The following is a 19,737-nucleotide window of genomic DNA, read 5'->3' as shown; positions in this document are numbered from 1 at the left end:
TCATCTATGATTGTCCCGCCATCTAATCCCTTCTTATTAATTTATATCTACGAATGGCGGCAAGTCCGCTCAACATATCCACGCCCTCATCGGCCTCGGTCGCCACGAGACCCATACAACAATTGCCTGCTCCTTGCACCTTAAGACGAACCTGCATACATAGTTGTGGACCCTCAACATCAAAATACTGTGGGATTGCCACTGCCGGATCTCGGGAGAATGGAGCACAGCATGGCTTGCAGTTGCCGCAGGCACATTTCACGCAGCGGCGAGTGCGCGGGGGCCTGCTTATCTCACAAGCAGGCCCAGCAGGAGGCATGGGAGGCCACGGGGGTGGATTAGGGGAACCGGTAAAGCGTCGCCATGTGCCGAGGCCACTCGCGCATGGCCTGACGCAGCTTTCCTTCCCCTTCAGGTCGACAACTTGGCCAAACGCATCCTGGTCGGACTAGCAGTCGTGTACATAGCTCTCGTTGTACTGGTGCCATTCTTCAATGTGTTTTTCCAGGTAACCATGTTTGTCTTGGCATCTGGCGAAAAACACCGCACGACTCCTGCCCTCGGCAGCAACGGAATTGCCCTGCTTCCCAACTTTCCCTTAGGCTTGGCCTCATACCTTCGCAGCACAACATGCTATAGATGAGTCACACATCACTGCTCTCTCCATAACCAGCTTCAGGCTCCTCCCTGGACGATTAAGCTGTTCTCTAGACAAAGCCCTATGATGGATTTGGTTTTTCCTGGGCCGCAGGCTTTCGCAAAGGGGATCGTACCTTTCCTAGAGCATTGCCTTGACCCAGATTTCCTCCACGCGGTAAGCTCTCCGAAACCACAGCAGTAGGCATCGCCCAGGAACGGATGTAACTTTCGTGTTATCAGCGGCCAGGCGGTTGCCTTCCCGGAAGCTGTGCCCTACCCTTCGGAAGCTGTGCTGTGTGAAGCAACAGTAACGCCAGTAACACCACAATAAATGGTCTGTGCCGAGTCAAGAGAACGGCATTAAAGGGGCCTACCGAAACGAACGCGGGGTGCCTGTATGTCTGTCTGTGTGCCTCTTGTTACTTGTCACTTGCATTATGCTGCGACACATTGTCACCACTCGTTATCATTATTATTGTTAGGAGGTGTGATGCTGGAGAATACCGTAACCTCATACGGATGTTACGCTCGCCTCGCCACGCAACGCAAAACACCGGCAGTGCTATGTGAAAAGAGCTGCCGCTGGCCTGGGGCCTAGGAGACCAGATGCGTACGCTACGCAGCTCACACCCTCGACCCTCCTCACACACACACCGCCCCCATCCAGTGCTTGGCTCCTTCCCTTTTGACCACGCCCCTCGTACCCGCCTTTTCTTGTACCGCATGCTGTTCCTCGTCATGCGCCGTACACAGTTGAAAATGACACTGCTGCTGGCCTTCGTAACTGTGCCCCTGAACACGGTGTTTGGGACTGTGGCCGCCATTAACCTGACACGCAACGAATTTCCCGGGAAGGTGCGTTGGAAGGTGCTGGGAAGCATTATTATTATTATATTAGTAGTAGTAGTTCTCATTCCACATAGGATGTGCAACAGAAGAGCGCGTCACTCCGCACGCTGTTTCTTTCCTTCGTTGTTTGCCTCTCACGGCTAGCCCTCGTTCAGTTGTGGCAGTCCTCATACCTGCTTGGCTGCGTGTGTGCCTGCAGGTATTCTTGATGTCACTTTTGGATCTGCCGTTTTCCATCTCGCCCGTCGTGACGGGCCTGATGCTGACGCTGCTGTACGGCCGTACGGGCTGGTTTGCAGCGTTGCTCCGGGAGACAGGCATCAGTGTGGTGTTTGCGTTCACCGGTATGTCTTTACTGCGGAGTGGGAAAGGCTACGTGGGTCAGAGCGATATATGGGAGCGGGATATGGGTCGAATTTGAGGTTTGCATAGGACACACTAGGCGGAATGGGGTTTGGTAAGATGGTAAGATGCATGACCTGGCCGAATGCCGTTTCCACCCGGATAGAGGTGGTGGGTGCCACGGCCACGAGTCCTCCTACATGGGTAAGGGAACAACATGGAGTGCACCCATTGGGATCGCTCAAGGAGAGTGGATTTATCTTAGGATGAGAACCTCGTTTGACGGGTGCGCAGCACGCTCGTACATTGACATGTTGGCTTGTAAAGTGTACTTCCTAGCCATCCCCTTCCCACTTCCTGGACCAGTTCCGTTTCCGCCTTATGTACAAATCCCGTGCGGCATCTGCTCCCCGTCGCCTTCCGTGTCCCTCATCGTTCCCACCCACCCGCCATGCAACTTCATTCCAGGAATGGCCCTGGCCACCATGTTTGTCACCCTGCCGTTCGTGGTCCGGGAGCTCATCCCAATCCTCGAGAACATGGATTTGAGCCAGGAGGAGGCGGCACGGACGTTGGGCGCGAATGATTGGCAGGCAAGAGCGGGTTGGGGCAGGTTGGCGCTGGGCTAGTCGACACTCGGACAGGTCGGGGTCGGGGCGGAGGGGGTTAGGATAGGGCTGGGTCATTCAGGGCGCTACCGGGTCATGGGTTGTAGAGGTCTTCCTGGATAATCCTCATCCCACATGATGAAGCATACTCGCACTGGTGACCCCGCGCGTCGTGTGTTGGCAGGTGTTTTGGAATGTCACCCTGCCCAACATCCGCTGGGGTCTGCTTTACGGCGTCATCTTGTGTAATGCACGTGCCATGGGCGAGTTTGGCGCTGTATCCGTTATATCCGGTGAGTGGTTGGTTGACAGTTTTGGGTCGTTATGTGTAAGTGAGGGTTTGTTGGGATAACCGAAAAATAGTTCCTGGGACGAAGTTGCTGCGGCTGCGTGTATGGCAGCTACGGTTCTTTTCCACGTGTGCTGTTGACAAGTCGTCGATTGTGTAGTTCCAGGTCATTTTCCTGCATGTCAGGCGTTGCGCACGTTCTTTGCAAACTTTCCTGCGTCGCCCTTACGTTTTCTCTTCTTTCACATGAAATTTCCCTTTTATTTTCCTTGGTTACCGTCCCTTTTGCTTGTAAAATCTGTCAATTTCCACTTTTCCGGACAGGCAACATTATTGGCAAGACCCAGACGCTGACGCTGTTTGTCGAGAGCGCCTACAAGGAATACAACACGGAGGCGGCGTTTGCCGCTGCGGTACTGCTCAGCGTGCTCGCGCTCGGCACGCTGTTTATTAAGGAGAAGGTCGAGCAGGCGGCAGCGGCTGAGTCGCGCAAGTAGAGGGATTGAAACGAACGGGGAAGGAGGAATCTGTCCTCCCTCCCTCTTTTCGCCCGTCAACGTGGCTCGGCTTCCAAACGCCTCGGTTGTGTGTAATGCGAGGGCAGCGGATAGACACGGGTAGGCATGGAGTAGGAAGGGATGGATAAGGGATGGATAAGGTGCTGATGTCGTAGGTAGGTGTCGATTGGGTGAAATTCCCAAGTCGTGGGTGGTTTCGGAGGGCAGCCGACATCTGCGACTGTGAACTCGTAAATTAATAAAGAAGCGGGGCAAAGGAGCGTGCATAAGCGCGCGTAGTGAAAGAAGGCGGGCAGAGTGGTGTGGGAATGAAGGGAGAAGGTGAAATTGTAGAAAGGAGCAGAAGAGCAGCACGCTTTAGATTTCCAGCGGCGCGCAGAAAATTTTTAACGAGTTGAAAATGGGTTATAGACGTGGCTTGATGGCGAGCGAAGGACAAGAATTAATCCTCAAAAGTGTACGTAAGGCTCTCCATGGCTAAAGATTTGTTTTAAAGGGATTTGTGAACACTGCGAAATCGCGGAGTGATGACGACGGGACTGTGTGGGTTGGATGTGGTCGTCTAAACACCCGACTAAGCCCGGAACCACCCCACACCAGGACGCCAGGATGGGGCGCCGCTTTGCACCCCTCTGGCCTAAACAATGGCATCAACATGATACCTCAATTCATCGCCCCGCTGAGAGAGGTTATCATCCACAGCTAACGACGGCCTGATGAGGTTCTTATACCCCACCACTGGAGCGGACGTCCCAAAGCGAACAGCCCAAAGCAACGGGGACTTCATTTCGTTTGGCATGTCCGCAGGAAATCCGTCTTCACACAGCCATCTTTTCACCCAAATATCACGAGAGAAGTATTCCTAGTAAATCTGCGATCGACGCGGTCAATAAAAACGCGGTCCATTAAATGCCAGAAAGCCAGTTGTTGTTGCTGTTACTGTTTCACACGTGGGACACATGTGGCTGTCGTATAAGCGAGAGCGTTAGACCCAGACACAAGTACACCTGCATAGCCGTTCCCTCGCATGTGCCCACGGACCAGGCCGGTTTGCAGGAGTTGGTGCGATCAAGGAAACGACGGGCACAGAGCCGAGCGGCCGCACCTGCTACCGCGCAGTTCCGCAACAGCCACGTTGCAGGCGATAAAAACCCTCTACCGCTTGCCCCGTGCAGAACCCGGGGCATCTGGCCCCAGCTGCCCTGGACCCTCCACCCGTCCCGTAACTGCCTGCGCTAACAGCTCCCTCTGCGCGAGCGCCGCCGCCACCGCACGCTCGTCCGTGTACGGCTGCAACTTAAGCAGCATCTCGTACACGTACATATCGTCTTGAGGGGTTTGAAGCTCCACAGCGCCGGCGACACGGCTCTGTCGGGCAGACAAGAAACGAAAAAATTATGCGGTCTCCGGCATGAACACACGACGCAGCTGTAATGGCTCGCAGCATCACATACATAACACAGCCACTATATCAATCGCATGTCAAGGGTTGTTAGGCAATAAGGAAAAACAGCGAAAAATGCACCGGGTATCTCACCGAGACATCTAGTTCCTCTTGGTTCTGCTGCAGCAGATAACGCAAATATCAAACTTTACTGTTTTTCACCTGGGGTTTACGCCTGCTCCTTTAGAAAATGAATTCAAATTTATAACAGCATCACGGTGACGAAGCATCTCCGAAAGTCAAACGAGTGCCCAACTGAATCTTTCTTCCAACGCCACCCCCTGGCCCTCCCCGCCTATCATCAACGCCATGCCAGGACCGCCGTACATACGAAATCCGCCACCCTGCCGTACAGTCGTACTACTCACCAGGAGCTCCACTTCCAGAGATAACTCCCTGCATAGCTCTCCCATTAGGATAGCCAGGTCGGGCCCAGGCAACGGCTGTACGGCAGCAGGCGGCGGCGGCGACGTCAGGGCCGCCGCCACTGGCGTTGGCGTAGTAGCAGCCGCGCTGCTGGAGCTTTGGGGCGTGAAATATCGCGGATCTGGCCCCGGGGTGAGTGGTGGAGCATCAGCACATGCGGCGTCGCTGCTTTGGCTGCCGTCCTGTACTACACTGACAGATGGAAAGAGTACGACGTCGACATCGACGTCCACGCCGGTGATGGCCGCGCCGTTGTCCCCCGCCAGCTGCTGCAATCCAGGCTCCAAGAGCCCTGCCGGCAGCACCACGGTCACACTCACCGTACTCGGTACGGATCCAGCAGCGCGCAGCGCTTAAGAAGGACAAGCAGCCCTAGTTGACAACTCGCTGAATAGCGAACATAGCCCTCAAAGCAGCGCAGACAAATGCCATCAGGAAGGGCCGCAAGCAAGACGCGGCAACTCGGCTCCATCGCACACAGCCCATCAACAAAACTATCTAAAACAGCATCCTTTGGGTTTACAATGTGTCTCGTTGACTTACGATTAACATTCGAAGCACCCATTACGTATATTATGATGTTAATTGTAAGATCATAACATACGTAATGGGTGCTTTCAAACCATACCTGCCTTCGCTTTTCCTGCATGCGGTGTCACCCGTAGCTTGCCCAGGGAAAAACATTTCCGATCCACATCAAACCTACCTGAATCCAGATCCGGATCTTGAATCGGGGCCAAGCGCCCTCCAGAAGGCCAAGCGTCCGGCTGCTGCGGCGTGTCCTGTATTGCCGCCACTGCCGACTGCTGCAACTCCTGGAGGCGACGTAACAGGTCCCGAGACCGCAGTGTTGCGTTCTGGAGGATGATGTAGTTGTCCTGGCTTTCCGAGGCGACACGGTATGATAGGGCCCCGTCGGCTCCAGTCGTTGATGCTGCTGCTGCTGCTGCTGCCACCGTTGAGGTCAGGCGGGGCGCCTGCATCGCAACACCGGGACAGCTAGCTTACCGTCTCCATTACCATGAAGTACACCGGTCACGCACGATGTAGGAAAAATTGGAAGGTGGTAACGGGAGTTCCGTTTCGGTTCGGTCAATGTACTGCATGTCTGCTGATATACGATGTGGGACAGTGTCAGCTGCGAGTTGGATGCATGGGCGCAGTGTGTAAGAAATTCGGAAAGGTCGGGAGAAAGCTCCCGTCGACTAGATGCGGATCCTAGCTCTTGAAGCAGAGAAACTCAACATGTGACGCCGGATTTGTGACCCAAGGGAAACCCCCATACCAGCAGCTTGAGCTGTTCCAGCTCAGAGGTGGGTTTCGGAGCTTCGCCATCTGCCACGTGGGACACTGCAGCTGCAGCATTTAGGGTAAGGCCCTTGCGCACAGGTTGCAGCAACGGAAGGTCGCTATGAAGGCTTTGTACTACGGAGTGCGCAACCTGGTGATTAAGGATGAGTTCCTGAGGTTGGGGGTGGGAATACGCCGAAAGATGTGCGTTACCGACGTGCAAGGCAGCTTTGGAGGTGTCATAACATGTTTTTTCCTGAGATATTAAGCATGCTAAACATTCTAAGACGTGGGTTCTGGAACAGGGCCGCACCTTCAACACACCACAGAATTGCACGAAGACGCGCTGCGCCTCCGACAGCTGGATAAGTACTTCCATACGGAGCCCGGCACGTAGTACGTGCTGTTAAACTTGTAGATAAAGATGTAAAGATTGGAAAACTGGTGAGCATTTTAGACCGGAAATAGAGGACGTGTGTACGAGACGAGTGTGAACAAAAGATCTCACCTACCCATTGGCTAAATTTACTGCTTTTGCATCATCGCTCTCGACATGTGCCACCTAGATCGAGGAACGTTGGGGCTTTTTTGACAGCCGCGCTATGATAAAGCTCATTCAGACACAGGGTGTTTCCTTCATCTAGCAGATCAAGTGTGATCAACATAAGGATATCGCTAAGATGAAACTAACCAATTTTACGATGCGCGGTAGCGCCTCTGCTCGCCTTTCCTCAGCCCAAATACCTTTTGTCCCTCTGCTTCACCAGCCTAGCAGTTCGACAGCTTTATCGTCTGAGCCTGTTTACTTGAAGTTTAGTCGTCGTCACGTTCGATGGGTTTCGTCGCAATTCCACAACGTTGTTCCGTCCGTCGTCTGCCAAGCGCAACCCATCTCGTCGACAACTGCGTCGTCTGGGCTAGGCCTCTTCCCATCAGGCATGCAACAAGCGCGCGTGCAGCTGCCAGCCGTCGCGCTGCAGGTAGAAGCGTCGAAGGTGCTTTCGGACGCTGCGCTCCCGGATGCCATGAGCCAGGCGCTACAAGGCGGCTGCAACATGATCGTGCTCTGGGATAGCAACGCCAACGCAGCGTCCATGTATGATGCCGCGCTGCGGATACAGGACCTCTTGCGTGGGCGCGCAGCGCTGCTGCTCGTCGATCGTACGGACATTGCACTTGCCGTGGGAGCGCAGGGGGTGCTGTTGACCAATCAAGGTGCGATGCTATACCTAACCTCAACTGGACCTAGTATTGTCCGCACAGCTCAGCTATAGTATGAGGGAAAGGACGTTGGAAGCACTGCTAAGGCGCTGTGCTGCTGCTGCCGAATTGGGTCCCGCCATCCCCCGCCATCCCGCGCCCCACCACAACAGCGTTCCACAGCTTTCTCCCCTTCCCCCCTCAGCAGCCTTTCGCAACGAGACGCATTTCCCCAAATCCCCGCTTCTATAAGCAGCACCTTGGCATACGTGCACACCGCCCCACATCCACGGCAGACGACACATCCACGACAAAAGTCAAGCATGAACAGAAGTACATACACACATGCATGTGATCGCCATGTGATTTTTACAGTCTGGGCGATTTTCATTGTCTAATAGCCTGCTGTACCTGACTTGGGCATCCCATCCTCCACGCGGCGGATGGATTTTCACCACCACCACCACCACCACCTAGGTGTCCCCACTGTCGTCGCCCGGAGGATGCTGTCCGGCTCGGGCCCAGCGCTCGTGGGTCGCGTGGTGTCGGATGAGGGGGCGGCCATCACCGCAGCGGCTGACGGCGCCAACCTGGTGCTCGTCACGGTAGGTAGTAACGTCCACGTGAGTCCATGTCGCCGCGGCCTCCGTGCGGGGGTGGAAGGGAGGGAGGGAGGGAAGGTGGAAAAGACGAACCACGTGGACGAGTGAAGCTGCTGCCAAGGAGAGAGTGTACACGAAGCAGAACTGATCAGCGGGCGGAGGGAGGTGGGAGGCAGGGAGGGAGAACAACCCTGGGCTTCCAGGGTAACAGGAAGTGCAGGAGCTGCTGTGCAGCAGCGAAGTTTGTTGCTCGTTTTGGCCAGAAGGTTTGATTATAATTATGCAAATTGGCAGCAGCAGCAGCAACAGCAAGCAGCTCAAGGATCAAAAGCCCTGCCCTGACCCTGTGCCCCCGTGTCCTCAGGGCCCCGGAGGCGGCGCACCACCCAGCGCAGCCGTGCTGGAGGCGTCCAAATCGGGGCAGCGCAGCGGCAACGCCATCCCGCTGTTGATGAGCGTGCGGGCGACGGGTGCGGGCAGCGGCGTGGAGGAAGCGCTAGAGGCGGACATCGACGGTGTGGCGGTGTCGCCGGAGGCGCTGCCGGAGGTTGCCCGGTGTTGCTTCGACCTGCCGGAGGTGCGGGGGGGCCCCGGGAATGGATGGCTTGACGCGCGTGCGCGCGTGTGTGTGTATAGATGCTGGGTTTTGAAGGCGCACGTGCGTGGAACAACACAACAGGTGCGCGTCTGAGTGTGTGGACGTGAGGCTAGCTGCTTGTTACCTACTACTACATCCACGGCGTGGCGCGGTGTGCACGGGGTCCCCCAGGTGACGGGGGGAGTTGCGGCCTCTGGTCGGGAGGGAGGCGGCAAAACACATTGTCCATGTTTTTCGAAGGAAGAGTAGCATCTGAGCTAGGATTGTGCTGAGGACGGTGAGCCATAAGTGGCGAAGCAGTACCGTGTGCCTGTCGCTCGCTGCGGGCATGGGAGGGATTGTGGGTGAAAGGAGCTTTCCTGGTGGGTAGGATGAGGCAAGGCAGGCCCGGGTCGAGGCCAGGTATCCAGGTATATACCAGCAGCATAGGGCAGAGGCTTTGGCTTTGGCCAGGGCTAGGGAAGCCCTACCTGCCGGGAGCGAGGGACCTTCCTTAACAGCCAAGGCCGGACAGGAAGGAGTCCATGCATGTGGGCGGTTAGCCTGGCTAGCTCTGGCAGGCTTTTGCTTTTGTTGCGGCTGGGGGCCCCGACGGCATCACACCCACCGTTATGCATGGACTTGGTCGTGGATTGACTTCCCTCTGGGCCTTTCTTATCCTAGAGAATATAGAGGCCAGAGGATAGAGGATTGATGACGTGGTGTGGATCCATCCCTTCACCTCCTCTGCAGACCTCGAGCATCATTGACTACACCACGGCAATCCTGACCCGCCTCAACGTCAAAGCTGCGACCGCCGGGACCGCGAAACGGCCCAAACAGCAGAAGCAGCAACAGCAGGCCGAGGATCAGGCAGCGGCAGCGGAGCCCGCGACGGCCCAAAGCCGCCAGGCACACGCGTCCACAGCAGCAGCAGCGGCTGCGGCGCCGGCGGTAGTGGCGCCGCCGCCGCGCCAGCCCGTCCCCGCCATTTCGCCGGCCGCTCCCTCGGCGCCGCGGTCGCCTTCGTCGCCGGCGCCGCTGTCCAGTCGACCGTTGCGGCGGCTGCTGGATCCGGAGCGTGAGACGCTGCTGTTGGACGAGAAGGCGACGTTGGCGGAGGCCCTATCGTTTCTGGAGGAGGTGCGAGCTTAGCTGAACTGAACTGAACTGAACTGAACTGAGCGCGTTAGGGTGCGAGGTTTACCTTGTTTCTCTACCTCGCTCCAAAGGAGGGACATGCTAACCTCCCGCAACTGGCGATATTTCTTGATTCTTATGATAAGATCACGTTTTGGGTTTTCTTCACATTCTTCTGGCGGGCTGCCTGGGGAATCACGCTGGTTGGGCAGTCACACGCTAGCAGAACGATAACCTCACGGGCCTGCCAGGCTAGGGGAAAGATAGGGCTTTAGGGTTTGGGTTGTCGATCTGCCCAGGTGCATAACCGGTGAGTGAAGCGCGGCGGGTATGGCGTTTGAAAGGAGCAGGAGCAGGCAGACGTTGAGGTCACTGGAATGTTTTTTGATGAAGGGGGTGAGGCGGAAGCGTGCTGGCAGTGTGTCTGGGCTATAGCTAGCTACGACGGGGTGAGAGTGCTTTCGGATAGGAGGGACGTCGTGTGGTAGAAGGAAGACGCGTGGAGGAGAGACGTGTTTTTTCGCAAGGCTAGGAGACTGTTCTCTCGAAGTTCTCTCCAGTTCCCTCCCTCCCCTCCCGAATGAAATGCTTTACGTTTGGAATTGTATGTGTTTTCCCAGAACGGTTTTGGGTCGAACCGGCGACCTAGAAAAAAGCGCCCTGCATCTACGGCGATAGCATCACGAAGCGTGTTTGAAAAACGAAGGTTAATTGTTGATCATCCCGTGTTTTATCCTCTTTTCCCTTATTTCGCCCCTTCCTCCTCCCCCACCCCCCGGCGCCCCCGTCCCTTGGGGCTTTCAGACCCTGCCAGGAGTCAGTGAGCTATCCCTACTCCGAGACGCACTCAAGGTGAGATGAGGGGGGCCCTCAGCGGAATTCAGGAAATCATTATGATGACGGTTACATACATACATACATACGTCTGACGCCCACAAATGGACTGGCATGGATCATCCACTACCCCGTACTCGTGGCTAATGTGCCTAGCACCGTGTGCCGTACACCTTCTCTGTGTTATTTGTTATGCGGTGGGCGGTACACTGTGGCGACGGCACTGTGGCGTACGCACGTACCCGCATACGCACATACATACATACACATATACATGCGTCCATTACCGCGTTGTCCTTCCTGCACGGACGCCAACTTGGGGCCGACCTAGGGTTGCGTCTACCTGCCTGGTTGCGTTGTGTTAGGCTGTTAGGTTTCACGGTGGCCCTATCCATGGGATGAAAAAAGCCCAGAACGTGAGTTAGCCGAAATGCCCGAGATGTACCTGCCGCAATGATGCACCTGCCGCGATCGGTTTCATTTATTTTCTTGACTGGACGGTCCGCATGGTGGTGTGGTTGGAATGGTCCTACAGGCGCTGGACGAGCCGTTCTTGGTGGCTGTGGTGGGCGAGTTCAACAGTGGCAAGTCCTCAGTCATCAATGCGCTGCTGGGGAGGTGAGGGTGATGATGTGGGTGATGATGTGGGTGCTGGTACTGGCACTGGATGTGGATGTAGGTGCAGGTGCAGGTAGAACATCTGGACCTTGACAATATAATTAGATTTCCCGCCACATTCGCTTTCCTTCCTTCCTACCTACCTTCTTACCTTCCTACCTTCCTACCTTCCTACCTACCTTCCTACCTTCTTACCTTCCTACCTTCCTACCCACCTTCCTACCTTCTTACCTTCCTACCTTCCTACCTTCCTACCCGGGAAATGTTGTCCTCGGTCCTCCCCCAGGCGCTACCTCGCGGAGGGCATCCTGCCCACCACCAACGAGATCTCCATCCTCAAGTACTCGGCCACTGCGGGAGCTACAGCCGCTACAGCCCAGTTGGAACAGCAGGCGGACGGACTGTACGTGAGGTACCTGCCGGCCAAGCTGCTGCAGGTGTGTGTATGTATGTGCGTATGTGCGTATGTGCGTATGTGTATGTGCATATATGTATGTGTGTGCATGTCCGTATGTATGTATGCGTGTTGTTTCTGTGCAAAACGCTCGTTTGTGTTCCCATCAGGGTTCGACACTGACCTTTCTGAAACTTGCGGGCTACCCCGTACCTCCCAAATTTTCCTTACGGAGGGGCCCCCGTACCAGGCTCCTGTACCGGCCGAAAACCTTACGGGGGCCCCCGTAACCCCCGCAAAACCTTTACGGGGGCATTGTCCTTGGCTGAAACGCTGTGGAAAGTGACGCTTTGCATTTTTTTGCCCTGTAAATCGTTATTTTCGTTATTTTCTCGTGAACCATTACACTCGGGGACACGGCACACTCAGCGAAAGCCAAGCGCCTTGGCCGCCGCGGCCGCCCATCCCTTCTGCTCCTCTTTCTCGTCCTCCTCATCCTCATCATCATCAAAATCCTCATCCGCGCACGACTCATCGGTATCTCGTTCTACGTCGGTCTCGTAGTCACTGCCACTAAAAGCCTCATCGCCACTAGCGGGCTTGTACCAGTAATTCAATCTCTGGGTCAGTCGCAACCTCCTCATTATCATCCTCTCCGTATGGATTCAAATTAATTTTGCTAACGTCAAAAAGGCTTATCATCTACTTTCTTTGTGGGAACAGGTTGGCTTGCAGGCTTTCCATCCATTATATGGTCCGTCCTCTCCCCTACAGGGCCCCGTACGGCCTCTTATAAATCCTTAAAATCCTTACGGGAGCCACCGTAACCGGCCTTCGGCCGGTCCGGGGGCGGCCCCGTACGGGGCGCTTCGCGCCCCAAAATCCTTACGGGAGCCACCGCAAAGTCCTACGGGCCCTGACGGGGATACCGAAAAAAGGCCAAAAACTTACGGGCCCCGTACGGGGTGTCGAACCCTGGTTCCCATGCCCCAAGAAGTGCCATGGTCCCGGTGTCCCCCATCTCCTCTCTTCTTCCCTCCTCAATTCGTTGCAACGCCTCTCTAAAGTTACCCACTTATATGTGTGGTGTGGTGTGGTGTGGTGTGGTGTGGTGTGGTGTGGTGTGGTGTGGTGTGGTGTGGTGTGGTGTGGTGTGGTGTGGTGTGGTGTGGTGTGGTGTGGTGTGGTGTGGTGTGGTGTGGTGTGGTGTGGTGTGGTGTGGTGTGGTGTGGTGTGGTGTGGTGTGGTGTGGTGTGGTGTGGTGTGGTGTGGTGTGGTGTGGTGTGGTGTGGTGTGGTGTGGTGTGGTGTGGCGTGGCGTGGCGGTGTGGTGTGGTGTGGTGTGGTGTGGTGTGGTGTGGTGTGGTGTGGTGTGGTGTGGTGTGGTGTGGTGTGGCGTGGCGTGGCGTTGTGGTGTGGTGTGCTGTGCTGTGCTGTGCTGTGCTGTGCTGTGTACCCTTCCCTATTTCCTCATTGACAACAATATTACTTCCTATCTACTCATCACGTCACTCCCACGTTTATGTTGGTGTTCTTGTTATCATTGTCCTCCTCCTGCCCCTCCTCCTGCCCCTCCTCTTGCTCATCCTCCTCCTCATCATCCTCCTGCCCCTCCACCTGCTCCTCCTGCGCAACCCATACCCAACAGGACCTCAGCATTGTGGACACCCCTGGCACCAACGTCATCCTGGAGCGCCAGCAGCGGCTCACGGAGGAGTACGTGCCTAGGGCGGACCTGGTGCTGTTCGTCATGAGTGCGGACCGACCGTTCAGCGAGAGCGAGGTGTGAAAGCGGTGTCTGTGTTTTGGGGAGTGTGTGTGAAGGGGATGTGAACATGCCCGTGCGTGTGTGTGTGTGTGTGTTTGTGTGTGTTACACCTCGGTTGCGTTACCCAGAGAGGAGTAAGGAACCCATACGAGCCAGTAGAGGCCCAAGAGCCTAGAAGCCACAAGCTAGGTTAGCGACATAGTACAACGCAAAAGTCTTGTCATGTGTCTTAACCACCTGGAGAAAGGGGCAGGAGCTGGCGAGGTTGCTGCACGACTAAGCAAGAAGCCCCCAACAGCCAACATAATCACACGCACGCGCGTTTTATTCTTATGTACACGTATGTCTGATAGATCAGAAATGCGCGAGCGTGTGCGTGTATTGCGTGTACTGGGGGAGGGCTAACGTAGCGGAGGAAGCGGGAGGGGAAAAGAAGGGCCAGCGGAACACGGCTGCACCCCTTTTATCATCACCTTGAATGTCTACCTGAGCGCGGGTACCGCGCCCCTAAAAACCCTAAACCCAAACCCCAAACCCAAAGCCCTAAAACCCTAATGTCTGAGCGCGGGTACCGTGCCCCAGTGCACAATTAAAGCCAAGTCGCCAGCGTCTCAAGTGCTCTTCCAGACCGCGCCCGGTTACTCGGCTACTCTCAGCCATTCGGCGTCCCACCCCCTTCTTCCTTACTTCTGGCTTACTCATGGCTTCCCTACTTTTGGCACATCAGTTTTTCCTTGGCTTCTTCCCCCTGTTCCCCGGTCTTTGGGGGGTATTCACTTCCCGCCAGGTTCGGTTCCTGGAGTACATCCGGCAGTGGCAGAAGAAGGTGGTGTTCGTGGTGAACAAGGCCGACATACTGGACAGCGTCGATGAGGTGGAGGCGGTCAAGGAGTTCGTGGCGCGCAATGCGCAGCGCATCCTGCGACTGGACCGACCTACCGTCATTGCGGTGGGTGCGGTGAACTGCTACGTGCCCTGTGTCCTATGCCCTGGGGGGTCGCTGCCGCTGCTGCTGCACGTACTTGACAATCTGAGCGGGGGACAAGAACTGTTTACGGCCATGTGGGCATGTGTGGGCCACCATGCCCTGCGAATAGGTACCGCTTCTGGGATGTATGTATGGCGTAGTTTGCTGGTGGCGTAGTGGTAGGTGGTGCCGTGGCTGCGGGTCAAGGTCCCCGGTCATAGCGTCCGTGCCGTAGGGCACGTATGGCGCTTGTGACGTTACCTTGCGGGGGTGGGTGGGAGCTTCCTTTGGCATCTGACGCGGCTATAGTCCTTTTTGGAACCTTTGGGACCTTTTAAAAAACAATTTCCCTACGCTCCCAGTCTGGGAGTCCCAGACCATGCCAGCCACGACCAACTTTCCCAATGCATTGTCCCAAAGCAACCAGGAGATCAAACGTCCCCGTTTTTTTAATCCGGCTCCCCTAACGCCCCTTGTTTCCCACTAGTCCTCTTTTTCCCTTGCCCTTGTCACTCATGTTTTTATCATTCCTGCTTGTAGGTGAGCTCGCGCGCCGCTCTGCGTGCCAAGCTGGCCGCTGCGGGACTCAGCTTCACGTCCTCACTGGACGCGGATGGGCCCTTTTCTTCGGCGGCCGGGGAAGCGGCCTCCCTCGAGGCGGAGAGTCTGGATGCGGCACTGCCTTCGTCCCCTGACTGGCGCTCGTCCAACTTTGCTGAGCTGGAGCGGCAGGTGTCGAATTTCCTCGTTGGGCGAGGTGAGCGGGCCTGGTGCGGTGTGGTGTGGTGCGGTGTGGTGTGGTGCGGGGCCAGATTATGGAGTGAGAAGGGAGAACGGGTGGGGCTTTAGAGTCTGCTTCGCTCGGCTTGGCGACAGGGGCACCACGCCACGGAGGGGTATGTTGCGACGAGCCGGGAGGCAGGCCGCTGCTGTGCCGCTAAATCTCCATGGTGATGATTCCGGATTCTCCGTGGAACATACACCCGTCGCTTCTTGAATCACCCGAGCACCGAACACAGTCATGTCCTCAAGACGCAAAGGGTTCATTTCCTGGCACTCCGCAAATTGGCTCGGCCTGGCTCTGCTGGCTTTTTGCTGCTGCTGCTTTTGCTGCTGCTGCTGCATATTTCCTGCCTACCTCTCCTTGCCGGTCTGCCTGCTACCCCTATCGCAACCATGACCAGGGGCTGGTGGCGGTGAGGGCGTGCGTCTGAAGCTGCAGACGCCCTTGTTCGTGGCGGATGCCCTTCTGGGGGCTGCCGGGCGGCAGCTGGCTGTGGACCTGGCGGCCGCTCGTGCGGAGCTGGAGGGGCTGCAGCTGGTGAGCAAGCAGCTGACCAAGTTCCGAAGTGAGATGGAGAAGGACGCGACGGCGCAGCGGGCGGCGCTGCAGCAGGTGTGTGCGTGTGCATGTGTGCGACTGCGCGCGTGTGGGTGTATATCTGTGTATATGTATGTATGTTGTTACAGGGTGGTGTATACGTATATGTATGTGCTGCTGTCGGGGCGATGCATGCTTATGTATCAGTTGTGTGTGATTATGAAGTAGATTTATACTACTCGTGTTTTGTTGTATGTCTTTGTGCGCAAGGGTCACGCAGAGGGGTCACATTTTCGAACGATACTGGCGCTACCTGCACTTGCCCTTAAAACAAGAAGGCAGGCACAGTATGCAGCAGCTGCTTTCGATTGCGCTCCTAGTGGTAAAATCACTCTTCCACTGATCTGTTCGACCGCCTTTCCCATCCAGGTGCTGTCCGGGGTTTTGTCCCGCGCCGAGCGCTTCGTGGACCAGACGGTTCAGCTCAGCAATGCGCCTCTGCTGGTGTCCATTGCGGCTGGCAACAAGGAATACCCGTTCAGGTGAGCCGGGGGAGCCGCTCCCACCCCGGGGGTGGGGGCCCCCCGCTGACCGTGTGTGTATTCGTGTCCGTGTCTCGGTGCCACATCGTTCCACTCTCCCCACCTAATTGGCCGCAACACATGCAAGAGCGTACAACATGTACGGTGGAGGTAGCGAAGGGAGAAATAAACACATACACACACACGCACACACGCGCGCGTCTTTGCGCTGTTTTCACTTGTACCCTCTGGCAGTGAGGTGGGTACGGACCCACCCGAAATGGTCACCCACTGCCGCTTGCAATGTGCCTTTGATCATACCGACTCGAACCGGCCGCATCTGACCGTAGCACCCACCATCATCACTACAATTACCGCCGTCACTGCCATGGGAAGTATTTACCTGGTGCTGTATGCTCTCTGTGATGCCTGCTCAGGGCTGCGTTTGAAAAAGAGGTGATCGGCAACGGCTTCGATTCACTGCGCGCCGCGGTTTCGGAGCACAGCTCCTGGCTCCGCGCCAACTGCGACGCTCAGCGCGAGTACTATGCCAGCTTCGCGGCAGCCCGTGGCGAGGCAGCGGGTGTCGTGACCATCGCGCCCTCCGCCGCCAGCAGCAACGGCACCGCCGCCGCCGCCGCTGCTGGTGTTGCTGCCGACCGCACGCACAGCAATGCAGAAGCCTCTACTTTTACCTCGACCCCTTTAGCTGTCTCAGCTACCGCCATCACTGCCGCTTCATCTGGCCCCTCGGCGTCCTCCCCGGCGCTTCTCGCCGTGTCGGAATTCAACGTCCGGGCTATTTCCACGTTGCTCGACACCGAGTTACAGCAGGCGATGGCGACCACCGTCGGCACGGCGGCGGGAGCACCGCTGTTCGGGTTGTTCGCGATGCAGGTATATATATATATTGTAATTTTGTAATGTTACATACATATATATAGGGTTTAGGGTTTAGGGTTTATATATTATATATATATATATATAGGAAGATGGTTGTGGGGTGTAATTTCCTCACGTGCCCTGCCCTACCCTGCCCTGCCCTCTTTCCATCCCTTTCGCTTTCCGTGGTTACCGCGAATCCGGTCTTCGTCCCCGGGCCTGTAGTCCCCCCCACCCCCGGGGTCTGTTGTCTGAGAGCTGCTTGAGCTTTTTGGATGCCTATAAATTCATACCTAAAAGGCCATGATCTCTTACATAACTGCTGGCTTTTTCCTCTTCCATTTCAACCTCCCTCGCAGCCCACCGTGAATGGCTACGCACGACTTGTCTCACAAAGATTGCCTTCCTCCTCCATTTCTCCTTTACCTTGCCCTCGCTTTCGCCCTCAGCTCATCCCCAACACCTTGGAGGACATTCTTCTGGCGGGGCTGTCTGGGGCCGTCAGCTACGTCTCCCTGCTCAACCTTCCGCTTAGAAGGGCGGATTTGAAGGGCAAGGTGGGGCTGGGTGGGTGGGCTGGGTGGGGCTGGGTGGGGCTGGGTGGCCAGCACCAGGCGTTGGAAGCGGCGCTGGATGGCCAAGCACTAGGTGCACTGACTGGATGGATGCTGGGGGCCTGCCTTTCCTTTCCCTGAAAGACAAGACTCGTTGTATGGGCTTGACTGCCTGCCGGTCGGTTACCTTTGCTGTTTGGTGCTGGGCGCAATGGGGAGGCAAAAGCCAGCCTGAGCAATCGCCCCCCGCATCGCCACCTTTCTTTTTCTTGTCTTGACCTTATCAAATCATACAACCAAAAGGTGGCCCATGCCTGCGCACACACATGTACTCATCCATGTCTGCACCTTTGCATCATGTTGCAGCACTTTGCGAATGAGTTGCGAACGAGTTTTTTACATCTGTTTACATTTTCCGGTTTTGTTTCCTCCTAACTCGCACACTCATCCGCAGATCTCCCGAGTGGCAAGCAACTTTGTGAGCGACGTGCAATCAAAGATGGAGGTGGAGGTGGCGGATGAGGTAGCGGGTGTCATGCGGGCGGTGGCCAAGCTCATGGAACCCCTGGAGCAGGCGTACGGCACCGAGGTGGCGAGGTTGGAGGCGCGTCAGGCGGACCTGGCGAGGCTTGCAGACGGGCTCAAGGTGCGTTCTGCCCCGGGGCGGGCAGTTTTGACTGCGAAAGGCTCAGTAGGAGGGCAGATACGTAAGGTAATTACAGTTTTATGTAGGGGCCCCCCAGGGCTGGGGAGGAGGGCAAATTCTCTCTCCTTTCTTCTTACTGACAGAATCAGGTAACGTGCCGTCGTCCTCCTCGGGATGTACGGCTTGGATTTGCGGCTGAGGGCAAAAAGGGGCATACATGCTGGGGCATAAAAAAAGAGCTGCTAAAAGGATTTGATGTTTGGAAGAAGAGCAAGACCAGTTTATTTATAGAGGGAAGCATGCTGGTAGGTTAGGTGTCTGAGCCCAGCAACCTGCGCAACTCACCTCGGGTGCTATTTCGGCCTGTGTGCTGTACCCCGCCCGCCCCCTCTGTGCTCCGCACGTCGTGCAGGATCTCCAGCGCCGTGTCGCAAACCTCGAGTGAAAAAACACCACGTTTTGCCAAACCTTTGAAGAGTGAAGAGAGGACGCCCTATGGTAGCTGTTCACCGTATACGCTGGACTGCTGTTGTATGCGCTGGAGGCCCCCGTGTACCGCCGCTGGTGCAGGAGCCGCAGCATCTAAATGATAACCATCACTTCGGGAATGAGTACCTCGAAATGCATTCCAGCCATCACAGCTGTCCGTTGCCAGTTGGGCGATTTGTTCCTCGACGGATTATGTTGCCTAATTGGGCTACATCACAGTTTGGGCGATGGATACCGGGATGGGGGTTGTAGCAGATGAGGGCGACGTCCCAAGTGCTGCCTAACGCGTGAGCCGGGCGGTGGTTGGTTATATGACGGGGATTTTTACTTGATACAGGAAAAGAATTTGCAGGACTTAGCACTTGTCGTCGCTGTCGTTGTCATGGTCATGGTCATCGTCATGTTTTTTTTGTGGCGATCGATGTGGATGCGGCGTGCATTACCTGGGCATAGGAGTGAATAGCATGCTTCTTTGGTTTTACAGGGGGAAGGGCGTGTGTGTGGTGATATAGAGGTTTTAAGAGGTGCAAGCGTACGGTACGCAATTATGAGTATGGGAACAGGTCGACTGGTTTCTGGTTGCAGTTGTGGTTGTTGGTGGACAGGGCTCGAGTTTCTCAACGTTGGAAGCTGCAGGGCAATTGTTTTGGCAGTCACGCCGTTACGCAGTGTTTTTTGGAACGGCGGGGAGTGCGATACAATACAGTTCCGGAAGCAATGTTCAAGCTGCTGCGGCGGAATCTTAAGAGTATGGCAGGATAAAGCTCGGAACGGATTTTGCAGGCGTAGAGAGAGAGTATAGATTGAGACGCGGCGATAC

The 19,737-nt window shown here is 56.0% G+C and overlaps 2 protein-coding genes across 2 annotated transcripts; both read left to right on the top strand.

Annotated features, from left to right (window-relative positions):
* Positions 1-35: 35 nt before the first annotated feature.
* On the top strand, positions 36-3,910 carry VOLCADRAFT_102638 (uncharacterized protein). The gene is made up of 8 exons (XM_002945979.1): positions 36-350; positions 416-508; positions 752-814; positions 1,393-1,494; positions 1,688-1,832; positions 2,299-2,423; positions 2,623-2,731; positions 3,052-3,910. The coding sequence occupies exons 1-8, from the start codon at positions 54-56 to the stop codon at positions 3,222-3,224; spliced, it is 1,107 nt and encodes a 368-aa protein (XP_002946025.1). The 5' UTR covers positions 36-53; the 3' UTR covers positions 3,225-3,910.
* A 1,134-nt stretch (positions 3,911-5,044) lies between these two features.
* Positions 5,045-18,873, top strand: VOLCADRAFT_120148 (uncharacterized protein; the record flags this gene model as incomplete). Its single annotated transcript, XM_002945978.1, has 18 exons — positions 5,045-5,247; positions 6,407-6,428; positions 7,288-7,620; positions 8,131-8,228; positions 8,572-8,784; positions 9,538-9,927; positions 10,729-10,776; positions 11,294-11,376; positions 11,663-11,813; positions 13,418-13,552; positions 14,325-14,486; positions 15,045-15,261; positions 15,689-15,900; positions 16,255-16,367; positions 16,784-17,243; positions 17,678-17,785; positions 18,237-18,428; positions 18,841-18,873. The coding sequence occupies exons 3-18, from the start codon at positions 7,344-7,346 to the stop codon at positions 18,871-18,873; spliced, it is 2,892 nt and encodes a 963-aa protein (XP_002946024.1). The 5' UTR covers positions 5,045-5,247; positions 6,407-6,428; positions 7,288-7,343.
* Positions 18,874-19,737: the final 864 nt, after the last annotated feature.

This window comes from Volvox carteri (genome assembly GCF_000143455.1).
Source record: "Volvox carteri f. nagariensis unplaced genomic scaffold VOLCAscaffold_1, whole genome shotgun sequence".
Taxonomy (NCBI): Eukaryota; Viridiplantae; Chlorophyta; class Chlorophyceae; order Chlamydomonadales; family Volvocaceae; genus Volvox; species Volvox carteri.
This window is presented reverse-complemented; position numbering and strand designations above follow the sequence as displayed.

Coding starts and splice junctions, on each gene's coding strand:
- VOLCADRAFT_102638 (XM_002945979.1), top strand. CDS start 54: ATGGCGGCAAGTCCGCTCAACATATCCACGCCCTCATCGGCCTCGGTC. Junction 509..751: donor TCTTCAATGTGTTTTTCCAG/GTAACCATGTTT, acceptor CCTGGGCCGCAG/GCTTTCGCAAAGGGGATCGT. Junction 2,424..2,622: donor TGGGCGCGAATGATTGGCAG/GCAAGAGCGGGT, acceptor GTGTGTTGGCAG/GTGTTTTGGAATGTCACCCT.